This window comes from Oppia nitens, unplaced genomic scaffold, assembly GCF_028296485.1.
Source record: "Oppia nitens isolate AA-2021 unplaced genomic scaffold, nextdenovo-longstitch-racon4-pilon3 scaffold7_pilon_pilon_pilon, whole genome shotgun sequence".
NCBI classification, from domain to species: domain Eukaryota; kingdom Metazoa; phylum Arthropoda; class Arachnida; order Sarcoptiformes; family Oppiidae; genus Oppia; species Oppia nitens.
Window position 1 is genome coordinate 836,557 of NW_026533251.1, and position 17,856 is coordinate 854,412.

Sequence of the window (17,856 nt, forward strand, 5' to 3'; positions counted from 1 at the left end):
TCTCTCTCTCTCTCTCTCTCTCTCTCTCTCTCTCTCTCGCTTTTCTCTATCAGTTTATCACTTACTCACTCACTTGTCTCTCCCTTTCCCCAATACTGCCAAAACAAGATCATTAGCCCGTTTAGTCTCTCTCTCTCTCTCACTTTGTATGTATAGTATGTATTTGTGTGACTCAATGAGAGATAGATAGAAAAAAAATATTATTATAAATGAAATATAAAATCAAATTAAAAGTAACTAAAGATATCATCGACGAGAATATTATTTGATAGGAACCGGAAGACAAACACTTAGGAATATATATTTGTTTAAAGAATACAATATGTTTACCAATAAAATTCATATATATATAGAAGACTTAATAAATTTTTCTCATAAATATTAAAAATAAAAAAATAGTATTATTACAAAATATAATGCSTTAGACAAAATCAATGTCGAAACAATAAAATTAATATAATATTATTCATACGTTTGCAAATAAATAAATTTATTATTTTATTGAAAATTCTGTATAGCATTGGTTTTTAAAAGGCTAATACACTATCAAACAGTAGTATTATTAAACACAAAGTCGACAGTATTTTTTAGTCGACTAACTTGACATCTATTGTATAATATTTATACTAAATTATTGAATTTTTAGTATATTAATTGAATYTTAAAATTTGTATATATTATAGTAGTACTGTTWTAGTGTATAATACTGTATACACTGTATATGATATAAAAAAATKATTATTTGATTCTAGTATAAATATATACCTGTAATATAGTAATTTATTTAAAGTAACTATTAGATTTTTATTATATTTATTAGATAAGCAAAAATATTTTATTATATKATATAATTGAAGACCATAATTTAATAATCTTTAATTATTTTTATAAAATCAAAATATATTTTTTATTAATATATAAATATATAAGTCACTGACACTTCCATAAAATTTCACACATGTTTTGCATTTATAAAAAAAATATTTTTTTTTGCGTATAATTTTGCTAACAAAATAAATATTTGATTGAAGCACAAAGTTTATCACAGATAATAGGATTCAATGAAAATTATGTAATCATGTATTTCATTAAAATTGTCATAATTTTGGTTACATGTGAAACAATACATTCATTTTTAAATTCATGTAAATGCAAATTATATAAAAAAATATTTTTCTAATTTATGATAATAATTATTTATATTTTTTTCATTTATTCTAAAGACTCTAACATTGAAAACAATGTTATTCTCGACAAAAGTAAACAACTTAATAATAGTAAAATAATAATTATATATTTTTTTAATTATAAAATATTTATTTTAAAGTTAAAATATATTTGCTTTAGGCAAAGTCATCGTCAATAGAGACGAGCCAATAGTACCGGTAATTATGGATGAAATTCAATCAGATATACCGCTAACCAATAGCAGTGCAGTGGCTAAATGGTTGGAATCGTTAGGTATGATAATACCGGTGCAAAATTTAACTCCCGATGCTCTTAAAAAACGTATTACATCTGTGGTTGAAAAATTATGGTTTAATTTGTTTAATCCGACGACAACAATAAGACCCGAAGTTGACAATGAATATACCATAGAATCTGGTTATTAAAATGATTTTTTAAAAATGATATAATGATATATAAGTTAATAAACTAATTTTATTTGTTACTAATTTGTAGAGAAAGTTACAAATAATAGCAATGATGACGTTATAAATTTTAACACTAAAATTAAAAAACTTTAATAACTTTAAGATAAAAATTTAAATATATATGTATATTTTTTTAAATTATTTATATAAAATACTAATTTATTTGTAATTTATTTATTATTCAAATAATTTATAGTAATTAAAAATAATTTTAACAATTTATTGATAAAATTCATTGCGAAATTTTGTTGTAATTATACATAAATCTATAAAAAAAAATAAATAAAACAATACTTTTTTTTAAAATAAGCAAACTTGTGAAAAAATTAATTTAATTAAAACTAATGTTTTACATTCACACACCACACACACACACACACACACTTAGATAGACATACTAAAATATATATGTGTCAAATAGCAATGAACTTTATTAATTACCATGGTTAAAAAATAGCAATAAACACGTTAAAAGTAAATCATTAAAACTAAAACACTATCACTTGTATGTTGGTGTTAGAGTTGATAGTATATTTAGATAAATTATTTTACTTAAAATACTATTAAACATTATTTTTTAGCCATAATAATGAATCTAATATTAAACTCCATTACCATATCGTTATGTTTTATATTTTACACAGTTGTCAATGCTGGTAATTTATTTATAATTTTAATAATTATAAATGATATTAATTGCAAAATAATAACAATATTTTTCAATTTATCAGAAACACAAAAGCCATCAAAATCTAATCCATTTCTTGTATGGAAAATAATGCCAAAACTATTGGATAAATTACGCGAAAAGTTTCCCAACCAGAATGTAGAGATATTCATACCATCGCTGGTCAAAGAGATCCAACAGTCCATTCAAGTACAGCAAATAGATCCGACAAATATGTCGAGTTTGATCCAACAGATTTTGGATCAATTTCTACAGCAAATCAATACCATTCAAAAGTCTACAACTGCTGCACCAGTGAATGAACAAGGTTATTTTCTTTATTAACACAGTTAAAACTTAATCATAATTAATATTAAATAAAATTTTGATTATTTTTTTYCTTAATCAGATTCTACACCAGCAATGGACAAACAGATGGAAACACCGGAAACAAAACAAGAATACCGTTCCTTATTTAGATCGGTWAACGACATGTCTGTTCCAGCAGTGGCCTCGCAATTGCCKGATCTGGCTTTTGATAGAGATCCAGATCGGTTGCCGCCATCCGATGARTTCATGAATGCCGACTCCAAGATAGACGACGGCGAAGGCAGTGACTGGGATGGAGAAGAAGGTGACGGTCCCGGAGAGCCTGAAGACGACCTGTTTGTTCACAGCGAAGGACATGACGAACATGGATTGGGACCTATCGACGGACCCGATGATGGCGTAGATGGMGATGACAGCGGAGATGTTAGTCGTAAACAAGTTAAAGAATAGTCTCAAATTGTTTAATATTTATTAATATTTATTTTTAATTGTATTATATATATATATCATTGTTTTATTTATTATAATTATAATTATAATAACTTTAYTAAAATTAAATTTAAAAATCAAATAATTTAATCTTYGATCAATTACAATAATTAAGGTTGTTTAAAAAATTAGTTATTTTATTTAGTGATTTTTTCATGAAAAAATCTGTGTCCACTATTTTTTACAATAGCCTCGACTAGTTTGCGGCTGTTGTACACATTGAAGACCAGATTTACAGCCACAGTGCTAAACAATTTATTTATGATAAAACAAAAATTATTATATATTTAAAAAAAAATTGTTTTAATGGTTATCTATTATAAGAAAAATATGTATAACTCAAACATACCGGTGTKCGCGACTCAAACATACACTGATCACCCTCTGAGCCATACTTAAGACACACGTTGTACGAGACAGGAGTGGCGGTACAGCATTCGTCGGCCTCGCAGTCCGATCGCGATAGACATCGATTACCGACTTTGGCCGAAGTGACCGATATATAGACAATGACTATAAGTGCCAAATAAATTGTCAATTTCATTGTTTTTTTTGTAATTAGAAATTRTACTAATTTTCATTAATAATAACAATTTTGTATTTTTGTGACAATACTAACTTGTCTTTATATAGTAGTAAATAATATTAATCAAAATAATTATAATTTTTAAAAATTTCTATATTACTAGGAAATAATTGTAATCATTGATTTGTTTTAAGTCTATTTTATAATGAAAAATATTAAGTAGAAATTATTAATTGTTTGTTTCAAAGTGCAAACAAGTAGTTGTAGATTATTTAAGTTTTAGTTATGTATATATAATTATTATATCTAACTAAAAATTAAATAATTGACTCTAATATTGACTAACCAAATGTATCCATTAATAATAAAATTCAATTTAAAAAACAAAAATTTATATAATATTYTTAATGTAATTTTTAGTTAGTTTTGATTTCTTTAAAAAATTTTCTAATATAATAAAAATCTATTATATTTTATTATAATAAGTTTATAAATAAGTTAATACTTTAACATATCGGGATATCCCATAGAWATATAATCAATAGATATTTAATGTAYTCATATAATTATTAKTAATTTTTTTACAAAATCCTGCTATAWGTAATTTTACATTAAATTAATTTTAATTAATCAATAAAATATATAAAATGATATTATTTTTATAATGAWTAATATAAWTATCCTTTGTTACATTGCCATTTTTTAAAAAATAATTTAATTTAATAAATATAAATWATATTATCTTATCAAAAATGCATTTGTAAATTATTATAATTTATTGTATTATTGAGTTTCATAACAATTGTTTATGTTTTTGACWATTTTATKGTCATTTAGTCAATAATTTTTAATATTTACTTAAAATAAATACTGCAATTAAAAAATAATAWTTAATTAAATTTTAAATCTAGTTTAWATAATTAATAATATTTTAWAATTYAATCCAACAACATAAGTTRCATAATTTWAATTAGGTTACAAGTTAAAATTTTATTTAGTYTACAAAATAAATAGGTATAATAAAATTTCTAAATAAATTTTAGTTATTTAACTATTTAATTAAGTAAAACTAACTCTTTTTTATTTTATTAGAYAAACAATATGTTAAACAAATTGTTTGCACAATTGATACTTTTATTTGTAATTTTTATCTCAAGTTTATGTATGTATTTTTTGAATTYATAATTTTTTAAATATARAGATTTAATATGATTTTTTCAAATATCTAAATTAATTTTTTAAATGATAAGTGGCTGATGTCGTAGACAGTAATCATAAACCCGGTGTYCGGCACCGGGATCATCATAGACCACATGTAAATCATCATCGGCAAATGACGTTYAGTCCWTCAGGTCAAAGTCCCATTTCATTTTCTTCGTCAGGCACGGGTACAGGTTCGGGTACAGGWACGGGCACGGGTAATGGTYTATCAATACCAGGTGTGGCTATRCCAGCGCTGCCGCCATTGCCTGGCATGAGTCCAATGGGTAACATTGGTTCCGGCACAGGTACTAACTATGGYAACATACCTCAGTCGTTCAATGCACCACCGGGTGATCAACAACAACAGGGCGACGGTGAATCAGGTACTGYTAATAGAACAGTGCTGTTTGTATTTTAGTTGTGTAATAGGCATTTGTAATCGTAGGTACAGGTGCTACGAGTGCAATATCTGCAGGATCAAAACAGATTTTTATTAAAATATTTAAGTTGATGGCCAGTTTGCTGCTACCGATGTTTGAAAATTTGTTGCCATTGGCATCCAGTGCTCAATCRATGGCCAGTTTGCTAAGCACTGCTCTCGAGTCGCTTAATGTRCCCAAAGAGGTGTGCAATTCTGTGACAAACGACTGTCCCAAATACTATCAACGTATGAAACGAAATCCCAAACTAATTCGGCCAATAATTAAACGCATTTCCACCCGAGCTGTTAATGAACTACGGGTGCGGCACCCAAATGCCAGTCCCGAAGAATTAYTGAAAATGTTTGATTATATAAAACCTAATCATTTAGTTARCAAAAAATAAACAAYTATTAATAATATTAAATTTAAAAAAACTTTAAATTAAATAATAAATTTATTAGTTTATCTTAATTTATTATTATTATTTATTCAAWTGTTTAATAAKATTAATGTATAAACTAAATTAAATAATTAATTTTTATAGAATAAATAATTAAACGAAYTAACAATAAATTAATTATTTGTTATATTTTTTCTATAATATTGTGTTTTATACAATTTTAAAGCTTAAAACTTAATTATAATATACAGTATATATATTTTTTAATAATTATTTTAGAATTTTACAGTTAAAGTTATACTAATATAAAAACTACAAACACAAATAGTTTTCAAATAGTAAGTCAAACTTTCAATTATTTTAGTMAAAATGTCAAAAAAGTYTCATTTAATTAGTWTATTRAWACTATTGATGAATTAAAATACTGTATATTTATAAACTTTAATATATTAATAAATTCTAATTAACTAACTAATAAAAATKAMTAATTATTTATCATAAAAAATTATTAAATCATTATAGTTTATATGTTTTTGTTACTTATGTTAATATGAAATACTTATAATKATAATTATTTAATGATAGCCAAATATAGTTAAAATTTATTGTGATTATGCATATATGAAATTGATATTTAATTTAATTTTTAATTATTTGAGCTAGTTCATATGAGAAATACAAAATATGATGTTTATATATACTAACAAAGTACTAAAATTAAAATTATTGAATATAAATGTATAAATTAAAAATTATATATATATATATATAAAGAGGTACCAATATACAATATATTTATTATTTAATTTAATCATATCTTATAAGAAAAAAATTGTTTCTATTAAAAATAAACTGACAATGAATTATATATTTTTAAATTTGTTAKTAATACTAACATWCAATYATGAGATCAATGCAATGAYAWACYGACCACTAATCGGTRTTTTAGTCCAAGAATATTGGGATCAAAATACAGTRACCCACTCTTASATAGCGGACAGTTATGTTAAGTTTTTARWAGGTGCTGGCGCTAGGGTGGTATGTATGATATATTTGCACTMAAAAATAACTGTTATAACTATATTTTGTAATTAATTAATTAATCTTACATTTTATCATATTTAAGGTACCGATACTTATTAATCAAACCGAAACATATTATCGAAAGATATTTAATATAACAAATGGTTTGTTACTACCGGATGGGGGACAGGACTTAAAGACTTCTGGTTACTCAAAGGCAGGCCGTATAATATGGCAATTGACTCACGAAAACCCTGACCGTCGGTACCCTATTTGGGGTATCTGTCAAGGCTTTGAATTTATAAGTATGTTATACGGCGGTCAACTCAGTAACTGCAACACCACTGATAGGACATATGGTTTGAAACTAAGATCTAACTATAAAACCAGTCGATTGTTTAGTAGAGTAGAAGTTATTAAAGTATGTTTTTTTTTATTTTTTGCTTATCTAATCTTATTGATTAAATTTTACTTAATATTTGAAAATTATAATTACCGGAATAAGTTTAAAAATACAAATATTCTTATGTTTCGGGTTTCATAAAGTATATAATAATTAAGATATAAATAAAATATATTTAAATAATGTTATCTATTATTAATAAAAATAATTGTTCATCTTTGATACATCAGCTTAATTGTTACATTAGCTAAAAAATTATTAAACTTTAGTAATGTGTAAAAAAATATTGATAAATCATATTGAAAATAATTGTTATATAAAATATTTATAAATATTTATGTTTTTAGACTAATCTATTAAATTTATTATTATTACTATATATAAAATAAAAATATTGTAGAATCGGATCAATCTATAAGCTATAACTTGCACTCGTATTGTGTAAATGAGTCGACATTTCAATTATCGGCACTAAAAGATCACTTCAGAATTATATCGACCAATAAGGATGACAATGGATATCAGTTTATATCGACCATCGAGTCGACTGACACTCAGTTTCCCATTTATGTTGTCCAATGGCATCCGGAAAAGACTATATTTGAGTTTATATTGAATACCAAAGTTAAATGACCGCCTCATCAGTACAATGCCGTACGATTGGGTCAATATATGGCCAATTTGTTTGTCAATGAGGCCCGCAATACGACCAGTCAGATGATGGATGAAAAACAGTTAAATCTCAATTGATTTATAATTACCAACCGATATATACCGGGGCTCAAAAAAACTACGATTACGAGGAAATCTATTTGTTTAATATGACTGAATTGGATTATTAATAATTTTTATTTTAATGCACAAATCCCTACCCCATATGTTATAATAAAAGTATATTATTAAAATATAAAATTAATTAATTTAAAATAAAACAATAATAAGATACATATTATACTTTAAACATACAATATTAAAATATTAAAATTAATACATGATTTTAGTTCGACATAKAAATACATAAAATACAATATTTATCATTATATTATATCTATTGATTGTATTATAAATTTGTAATATATATTTTATTATTGTTTATTTTATATCAATTTATTTTAAATTTTTTTAATAATACAATTTAATTTTTATTTATATTATTTATCTAAACATTTCATATCCTGTAATATTGTAAGCCCTCTCATAAATATTCAAAACATAAGCAAAATATMGTAAATAAAAAACTTTTAGTTTTATAACAGTTATATAAATCACWGAATGTATTACAAGATATGTGTCCACTTAAAWCTTGAGTCTCGTGTAACAAATGATATCAATTGTAAGTAWAATTAAAATATTATAAATAAATTTATATTTTTCTGACTGTTTTAACTAACTAACTAAATGTTATAAATTTACAATKAGTACTAATATAATCAAATATTTTTATAAATACTGTATATCTAAACTTATAAAWTAATTTATATCAATAAATTTAAATTTAAAWATTTAAGTTTCTATAGMATACTAAATTTTAAAATATTTATATTTATTTAAGATAAAATTTTACTTAATCTAATTTTTGATATAAATTATACAAATTATGATAACATTAAAATAAATACTAAATTACACTATGATTGTTATWTACTACRGTATAGTGTTTATATCAGTCATTGAAAACTAACTTTATAAAATTSAATTACATATATAAATTAGTACAAAATTATAAATAGTTTTGAATTAACTTTRAATTAGTTTACTCATTATTTGCTATAAATTTTAAAGTTTTAATAAAATATTTGATAAATTTGTTATATTATATATTCATCATAAAGTTATSATTGATAACACTAGTTTTCAATCACTTGTCTATATAATGTAAWATAAACATTATGTTTGTTATTTTTATTGATAAAATATTAACTTATCATCTAGGAAGTTTAGCAAATAAATCAAACCAATTCAAAATAATCAACAAATTAATACTTAACTTCATTTAATCAGTTTCTTTGCATTAAATTAAATTGTTATTCATTTAAAAGGACTATTGTTATTATATATCAATATTATTAAACTAATAGTTTTATAATTRATAATATGTGTACATTAATTAGTACTATTGTACACATAATACACTGTAATTGTTTTTTATTTATATACTGATGATATATAAGWTTTTGTCTTATTTTTATTTTTGTGTGTTTTGTTATATTTTTGGATATTTTTATGAGAATACTTGAAATATTTAAAAATTTTGAGATTTTTAATAATTATTGATATTGAAAAACAATCAAATGATTAAAWCAAACGWTTGCATTGCACGCCATCTGATTTAATAATTAATTAATTGTTAATTATTTAATTAATAATTATATTCYAAGTAAATGTTGATTTATAACATTTAGTTAGTTAGTTAAAATAGTAAGAAATATATATATATATATATTTAAATATAATTTAAATTAGAAAATATTTTTAATTTTACTTAATTATATATGTAATTTATATATAATGTTTAGATAAATAATATATAYWGTATTATGTTACAATTAATGAGTTTTATTATTATTATTTATAGAGTGTTTATATATATATAGAATATAATATATATATGTCTAATCAATGTTATCTATTATTAATAAAAATAATAGTTCATCATCATTATATAATAAATCATTGTAACTGTATAACAAATTTTAGATATTATACAGTATTATAACTATAGTTTATTTTAATGTCATATAATACTCATATTATCATAAATATACTTGATCAATTTACAAGTGCTAATATAAGTAAAGTACTATCTAATAATTAATACATTTAATAAATCGTGTGATATTTTTAAAAAAAAAAAATTAGTAGATATATTGTTGTCAAAAATTGAAATTWATTTYTGTGTTAACAAAATTTAAAATCATTTTTCAATCATGCGGTTCCTATACATRACTGYRCTAATTAGTGTGGCTTTCCATCATATTAATCACTGTGAAGCCATGAATAACCGACCATTAATTGGTATATTAACACAGGAGTACTGGAAAGAGYCAACACTWACCCATTCGTATATAGCGGCCAGTTATGTCAAATATATAGAAAGTGCCGGTGCTAGAGTGGTATGTTATCTAATAATATAATTTATTATAAATATATAGTATAAATCATTAGTTAAWATTGTATTTATATATTTATTTAGGTACCCATACTAATCAAYCAAACAGAAACTTATTACAGAAAAGTTTATAAGATAACAAACGGTCTGTTACTGCCTGGCGGTGGACAGGACTTACATACGTCGGGATATGCAAAAGCTGGTCGTCTGTTATGGCAATTATCACAGAAAGACTCAACSCGTCGGTACCCGATTTGGGCTACTTGTCTGGGATTTGAGTTTATCGGTATATTATATGGCGCCGAACTGAGCACCTGTAGTGCCAAAGATGTCAACTTTGGTCTCGACCTGAGACCTGACTATAAAACCAGTCGTCTTTTTAGTCGGGCTGAGCCGTCAATTATCAAAGTAAATGAAAGTTTTTTTTAAATATAATTATATTTATTGTTTTATTAAACTAATCTATTGTTTGAAATTTTTGTTATAAGATTGTCGAGTCAGGAGAAGCYGTCACATATAATGAACATCAGAAATGTATAGATGAGACAACATTTGAGTCATCTAAGCTCAGGGATCATTTTAGGATTATATCGACAAACAAGGATRTAAAGGACAARCCGTTTATATCGACAATGGAGTCGACAAATACCGATTTTCCCATATATGGTGTCCAATGGCATCCGGAGAAGAATCAGTTTGAGTTCGTCCACAACAACAAGTGGAAGGGCGGTCCTCATCAGTTCAATGCCATACAGTTGAGCCAATATATGGCCAAYTTTTTTGTCAACGAATCCAGATATACGACAAGTCAAGCTATTGAAGAAAAATCGTTAAAAGATTTATTGATMTATAATTATCAACCCTTATATACCGGTGCTCAGGATGACTACTATTATGAACAAATCTATTTGTTTAATATGACACAAATTCATTAATAATGACAATAAAAATAATTATAATATATTATTTTTTTGCAAACAAAAATTAAAAACTWTGATTATTTTGTACATTAAAATTAGAAAATAAAATAGAAATATAACATATTTTTAACATATTATATTTTTAATTTATATTACATTTARTTACATTAAGTTTAATAATATTTATAAAATAGTAGCAACAGTTAAACATATAAAATTTGCTAATTGATAAAATTATTTATGTATTTTAATGTAATAGTATAATATCAGACCAATACTATTGTAATTCTTAATAAAGTATTAARTGTACATTTTTTAGTATAAATTTATTAAATAATGTTAACTATTTTAMATTAAATTAATTTTTCAATAATAGATAAATATTGTCTGTAAACTTRAATAAAATTATTAAATTCTATTGAWATTAATTTGAATAAAATTATACAAAATAASTATTGCATATTAATATTAAATAAAATTTCCAGATATTTCATGAACCAATTAATATATCAATTTGTATTTTTATCATTTAATGGGAAAAAATAATTAATAATRAATTATTTTTTCAACTTATCAAGATAWCTGATTAATAGATCGATAATATTATAGTTTATATCCTCAGGAATTTAACTCTATAWATAACTTTAGGTAATATCCTGAAATTTTTTTTATATTAATAAATTTACAATAAAAATTATACAAAATTAACTGTATATAYATATTGTTATTGCAATATAATTTTTAATTAATTATTTTTGTTGTGACAAAATTAGTACTAAGTTTTTAATATACAAATGTAATATACTGTATATAATTTGCTATCTATATTGAAATCACTAATTAAAAAACAAACAATAAAAATAAAGAAAGAAAAAGTCCTCACAAAAAAATGTTTTTAAATTAAGACATTGATATCATATCACCGGTGAAACTATAGCTAAAGATTTTTTTAAAGGAAAAACCTGTTTTCATATCATAAAACCCCAAATTTTTATTCAGTGTTTTACGTATTGGTTCTCAGAAATATCAGATATTCACTATAGTCTCTCTCTYTCTCTCTCTCTCTCTCTCTCTCTCTCTCTCTCTCTCTCTCTTTCTTTCTTTCTTTTTATTTCAATATATTTTAATAAAAATATTTCATTATTTTTGTTCAGACGTTTTTATTTGACTGCTTTATATATATATATATATATATATATACTGAGCTTATACTRTAYRCACAGTAAAATATATACATCTTTTTTCACTATCATTTTGATCGAGACTTACGTTGAATAAAACGTCTGTTCAATGATCGGCATAAAAAATGTTAGGATATTATAGACAGTCGTATACACGTTAAGGGATGTAATATAACGAATGAGGGAAAGCGCGAGTTTTATTGCAATTCAAACATTATATTATAATTTAGAAAATATATATAAAGTACAAGTAATATACTTTTATTTAAATAATATAAATATACCATTTTTTGTTTAAACAAATTACTTGATTATAAATCACAGTTTGTTTATTTTTTTTAAATAATTAAATACTTATGTGTTTTTATATTAAAACAAAATGTTTGTAAAAACTAAAGTATTRATTGCTTTTATTCTATTCATTGCATTTGTGAAATGTGGTGACAAACTAAATGCTACCCAAACTAATATTACTGCCATCACTACTACTACTACTACTACTACTACTACTGAACTATTCAATGATTATAACTTTTTCGGTTCAGACAGTGATAACAGTACCTGGAGTTGGGGTAGTCATGAAATAGAGGAAAGCACTAGTAATACCAATGATCACGAGGACAGTGATTATGGAGAGAACGGAGAGGATTATGACAATGAAAATACCGATTTAATTAAAGAAACTTTTTTGACTAAATTTCGTGAACTTCATCAAAAAGGACTGAACGATACATTTAGGATAACTGTGCCACACATTAACGATACATTCAAAATAATCGACAATTTTAAACAACATTTTGGACAACTGTTCAAAAGTGATGGACACGCGGGCCATGAGTTTCTTGAATTTATATCTGAAATCGATATACGACTGTCCACTGAATGTACCGCTGCGTTGTATAAGATTTACATTGGTATCAGAAATCTGGATATTTGGTCCCTTAAATGTATGTAATTAATTGATTTTTAATATTATTTATTAATATTTTTAATATATCAATAAAATCTTAATAATATTCTTATAATTATTCTAATTTATTTTAGTCAAAAATATTTAATTAAACTTTAGTTTAGTACTATATGCTATAATAGAAATTACTACAATTAATAATTTATAATTACAATTAAATTAAATATATTATTAAATACTTTTAAATATTGCTTTTTAAATTTTAAAAAAATCATATAATTTATCTACAATTTTTATTAACAAATTAATTATATTTTTGTTTATTTAATTTATTTTTTAAATGTTTTAAATTTATTTACTTCAAATTAATACTTTCTTAAATTAAAAAAAAATATTTGATTTGATTAGTTAACTATWAAAGATTTTTTACATAAACTTAAAAATTATTAAGTTATAAATAAAGTTAAATATATTTATAATTATTTTATTAGCTKTAAATCCTTTTATTTTTAGAATAAAGATTATAAATATGATAATAAATTGATTAATATTGAATTGTTARTGTAATAAAATATTTTATTATGATTTTTAAAGATTWATATTAAGATAAAGATATTATTACAGTATATTAATCATAATTAAGCTTAAATAAAAAGTATTTTTGTAAAAATTATAAATCTCAATGTAGTATTAGTTAATTAATTAATAAATGTAATAAATTTGYGAAATCAAGTGTAGCAAAATAATATTTATAATTTTTATATAAACGATTTTTATATAAAATAATAATTTATATGAAAAAATATAAATTATTTTTTTCTATAAATTTATTATTATTTATTTAAATTTTATATCTAAATTTAAATCTATACTTGAAATACAAACTAATTTAGCCATAACAATTGTTTTGACTTATCATATAATATACAAACTTGTTTATTGCTATTAATAATATAAAATATTATAACTATTAATACTRTRTGTGTTAAACATTAATAGTAGATATATTTTTCTTAACAAAAACTATAAATATATATTTATTCAGAATTGAACCTGAACCTTTTAAAAACAAGTAGTTATATGTTTTATAAAAATTCAAATTCTAAAATATTACATTATTTAAAATCAAMYCTCAAAAACTATAAGCTATAGTTATATTTATACAAATAATATAATCTAAATCCTCTTTTTTAAAATTTTGGTTTCGGTTTTATGCAATTTAACCCTTTAAATCATTTTATTTTTGAGCTATCGATATGTTTTAAAATTCACAACATAAAAAATCATATTATATTTATCACATTTGAATTTATAACACACACATACAGTACATACACACACACACACAAACTGATACCACTATCTATACTATTAAACTTCTGAACATAAGAAAAAATTACAATTATTAGTGGGTAATAAACTTTTATATATAAAAAAAACTAATATCTATATGAGATATGACCTCCAATTGCCATCCGCACGACAAACACATATTAATACATTTATATCGGTGTAKTCAWTGATATGTGAGGCTCACCTAATACGTGATGTCTGTGCTCTCAATTCACATAATTTCTTCAAAAATTATGCTGTCCTTGACTTTGTGTTACATTTGATTAYAAGATATTTTTTGAACTATTYCATACAAAAAAAAATATATAAATTATCATGATAAAAATTACTTATATTTCATTTATTATACAAATTAATACTAGTTGTGGATTCAATGGGTCGGTTCCCGCCTCCGGGCTTTATTGAAGGCATACAATCGAGTTTTGGTGAATATGATGAATGTATTGACATTGGGCATCGGTTTAATGAACCGGACAACACAATTAAGGGTCAATACTGTGTATTGAATGCCAAACTGCCCTACCCGTCCATGAAATCTTACAATGAAGGAGAGCCTTTGGCTCAGGGAGGACTAGAGTATAGGACAAAACTAATGGAAAGTTACGGTTTGCATCAGTTGGCAACTGTCAAGGGTATGATAGAAGCGCTTAACCTATCGAATGGCACTATCTATAAGTTGGGTATTTGTATACCATCTGTTTGTACGGCCCGGGAGATCGAGACTACACTCAATAAATGTAAATAATAGATATTATAACTAAAATAAAACAATTAACAACATATATCACATTAATCTATTTATGGCATTTTTTTATTGGACTACCAGTGCTTTATCCAGTGACMCACTTTCCATTAGAAATTAATCAAAACGAATGTTATACCAARGATGAAAAAATTAAGCTTGATAATTTTCAAATAGTATCAATGTAAGATAAAAAAATGATCAATTTACATTATAATATAATATATAACTTAAATATAGTAATTATTATAAATTAATTTCATTGAAATTATTAGATCTATACTATCAGTTCTAACATTGTTGGYRATAGTAAGTACTTGTGCCGACTATTTCATACATAAGCGYCGAGTGTGTCAACAATTAGAGACAGATTCAACTGAATATATGACAACAAAAAATAATATTAATGTTTGCAAWGATAAYAACATTTTATTATCATTTTCACTGATAAAAAATACTCGTAAATTGTTTGCCAAAAATACTAATTTTGCGGCGTTGGACACAATCAGACTGTTGATGATAATACACATACATTTGGGTCATATATATCAATACGTGTCGTCAATTGGTGTGTCGGCACTCAAACAAATATTTTCCGATGTCTTTCACAAAGTATTTGCCGATAATTCAATGGTTTTTGCCAGAACTCCGCTACCGGTAGACGTTTTATTCACACTYAGGTATGCTATAACCCGTTCATAATAGATATTCACACATTATATGATCCTATTATATGATTAATAACAATAATAATATACAATTTATATAATGTATATAATCACTCKTACAGTGGTTTACTTTTATCATACGGTTTGCTACGAAAACTTCACAAAACAAACGGTCGATTTAATTATCCAGTATTTATGGTTCAACGTTACGCTCGATTTCTTGTGTTAGTGTTGGGATCAATACTGTTCTTCTATATCTACCCTCTCACCGGTGACGGACCAATTTGGGAGACAGGAGTCCGAAAGATCAGCACCGGGTGTACAAATCCTGCTGTTCTCTATAAAAACATAYTGTTTATCAATAATTTTGGTTTAGAGTCCAGCAATTTTTATGAGCTTAAGGTATTTGACAAATTATAAACTAATTTTAAACAGTTTTTACAAAAAATTRCAAATTTTTTATGGCATAATAGTGTCATCCGATGACATGGTTTTTATCGGCATTACTACAATTAACAGCCATAGCRCCCATATTCATCATTGCCTTCTATAAAAARCCAGTGTATGGTATTATACTAACTGTTGGTGCCATACTATTAGGACTGGTTATATCTATACTACCTTACCTGGCATTTGGCATTCGTCCATATCTACAGATCTGGAGTCTGGAAACAGTTATTTTTAGCAACAGTCGGTCACTAGCCTTATATCACACGACACCAAATGTCTATTTAGTAAGCTTTTTGGTTGGCATAGGTTTCGGGTTTATGCTTACCGAAGCTAAACGGTTTACCATYACAAACATGCAGTCACTKATTTCATGGTGTCTGTCAGTGGTATCAGTAATATCAGTGTATTTATGGCACAACMRKTTCTGGCGTTTAGACCAATCGGAACCTATTGTTGGCGCACTTTTATGGTTTTCATTGGGAAAGTTACTGTTTTCATTAGGTATCGGATGGATACTATTTGCCTGTTGTACGGGAAGGGCCGGTATGAAAGCACAATAATAACAATAAAACTTAATATTWAAAAAATTAAYATTTAATTATTATAATCCATGTTATAATAGGATATTTWAATCGGATATTATCGTGGAATGGCTTTCAACCGCTGGCCCGTCTATCGCTTGGCATGTATTTGTTGCACAATTTAGTTGTCGGGCACCGGGCGTTTTCAGTAAAGCACACCTATGCCATGACTAMCAAATATATGGTAAAAWTTTTTATTTATAATTTAATTATATATAKAATATAATTATTTTAATTTATTTTGTTATAATTATAYAGTTAGAGCACACKATTGTCGACATCATATACGATATAATACTTTCGTTTATTTTCTATATACTAATTGAATGTCCGTTTTCTAACATATTTGATGCRATGTTCAATAAAAGGACGAATAGTACTAATAATATAGAAAATAATAATTATTTAAAACAAAATATCAATACTTATACCGTTAAAGATAATAATAATGACAWTAATAATAAATTTAATGTTATAAAACTGTAAATTATTGAAACAAATAATTTGCAAAATTATTTATTTTTAAAATTATTTATGAATTCATTTTATAATTTTATTTTGTAATTTTTGTATCTAATGTAATCTAATGTTAAAATTTGTATACCAAATAAAATAATTTTTTTCTAAACAAAATAAAAAAATATCAAAAGTTTTAAGGTAACGCKTAAAAGTTAATTGTACTGGATGTTTTATATAAAATCGATTTCAAAAATGCTTGAACACGGTTTTTTGATTATAACTTTTGAAATGATAATGTTAAAAGTATTATAAATAAAATTTTGTACTATGGAATAATCGAACGGATGTTATAATTTTAGCACATT

General features: G+C 24.1%; 4 protein-coding genes across 4 annotated transcripts; all 4 read left to right on the forward strand.

Moving 5' to 3' along the window:
- Positions 1–2,178: 2,178 nt before the first annotated feature.
- LOC128963311 (uncharacterized) lies at positions 2,179–3,102 on the forward strand. Its single transcript, XM_054309815.1, has 3 exons — positions 2,179–2,311; positions 2,387–2,650; positions 2,732–3,102. Exons 1-3 carry the CDS (start codon positions 2,245–2,247, stop codon positions 3,100–3,102), a joined length of 702 nt encoding a protein of 233 aa, XP_054165790.1. The 5' UTR covers positions 2,179–2,244.
- A 3,508-nt stretch (positions 3,103–6,610) lies between these two features.
- On the forward strand, positions 6,611–7,751 carry LOC128963312 (gamma-glutamyl hydrolase-like). Its single transcript, XM_054309816.1, has 3 exons — positions 6,611–6,730; positions 6,819–7,074; positions 7,519–7,751. The coding sequence occupies exons 1-3, from the start codon at positions 6,611–6,613 to the stop codon at positions 7,749–7,751; spliced, it is 609 nt and encodes a 202-aa protein (XP_054165791.1).
- Positions 7,752–9,983: 2,232 nt separating this feature from the next.
- LOC128963112 (gamma-glutamyl hydrolase B-like) lies at positions 9,984–11,158 on the forward strand (the record flags this gene model as incomplete). The annotated part of the gene is given in 4 exon segments (XM_054309588.1): positions 9,984–10,231; positions 10,312–10,635; positions 10,716–11,139; positions 11,142–11,158. Coding segments are annotated over 4 exon segments (951 nt in total), but the record flags the coding sequence as incomplete, so codon positions are not given.
- A 1,534-nt stretch (positions 11,159–12,692) lies between these two features.
- On the forward strand, positions 12,693–17,327 carry LOC128963313 (nose resistant to fluoxetine protein 6-like). Its single transcript, XM_054309817.1, has 8 exons — positions 12,693–13,275; positions 14,954–15,328; positions 15,418–15,517; positions 15,609–16,013; positions 16,124–16,403; positions 16,475–16,994; positions 17,074–17,216; positions 17,295–17,327. Exons 1-8 carry the CDS (start codon positions 12,708–12,710, stop codon positions 17,325–17,327), a joined length of 2,424 nt encoding a protein of 807 aa, XP_054165792.1. The 5' UTR covers positions 12,693–12,707.
- The last annotated feature ends 529 nt before the right edge of the window (positions 17,328–17,856 follow it).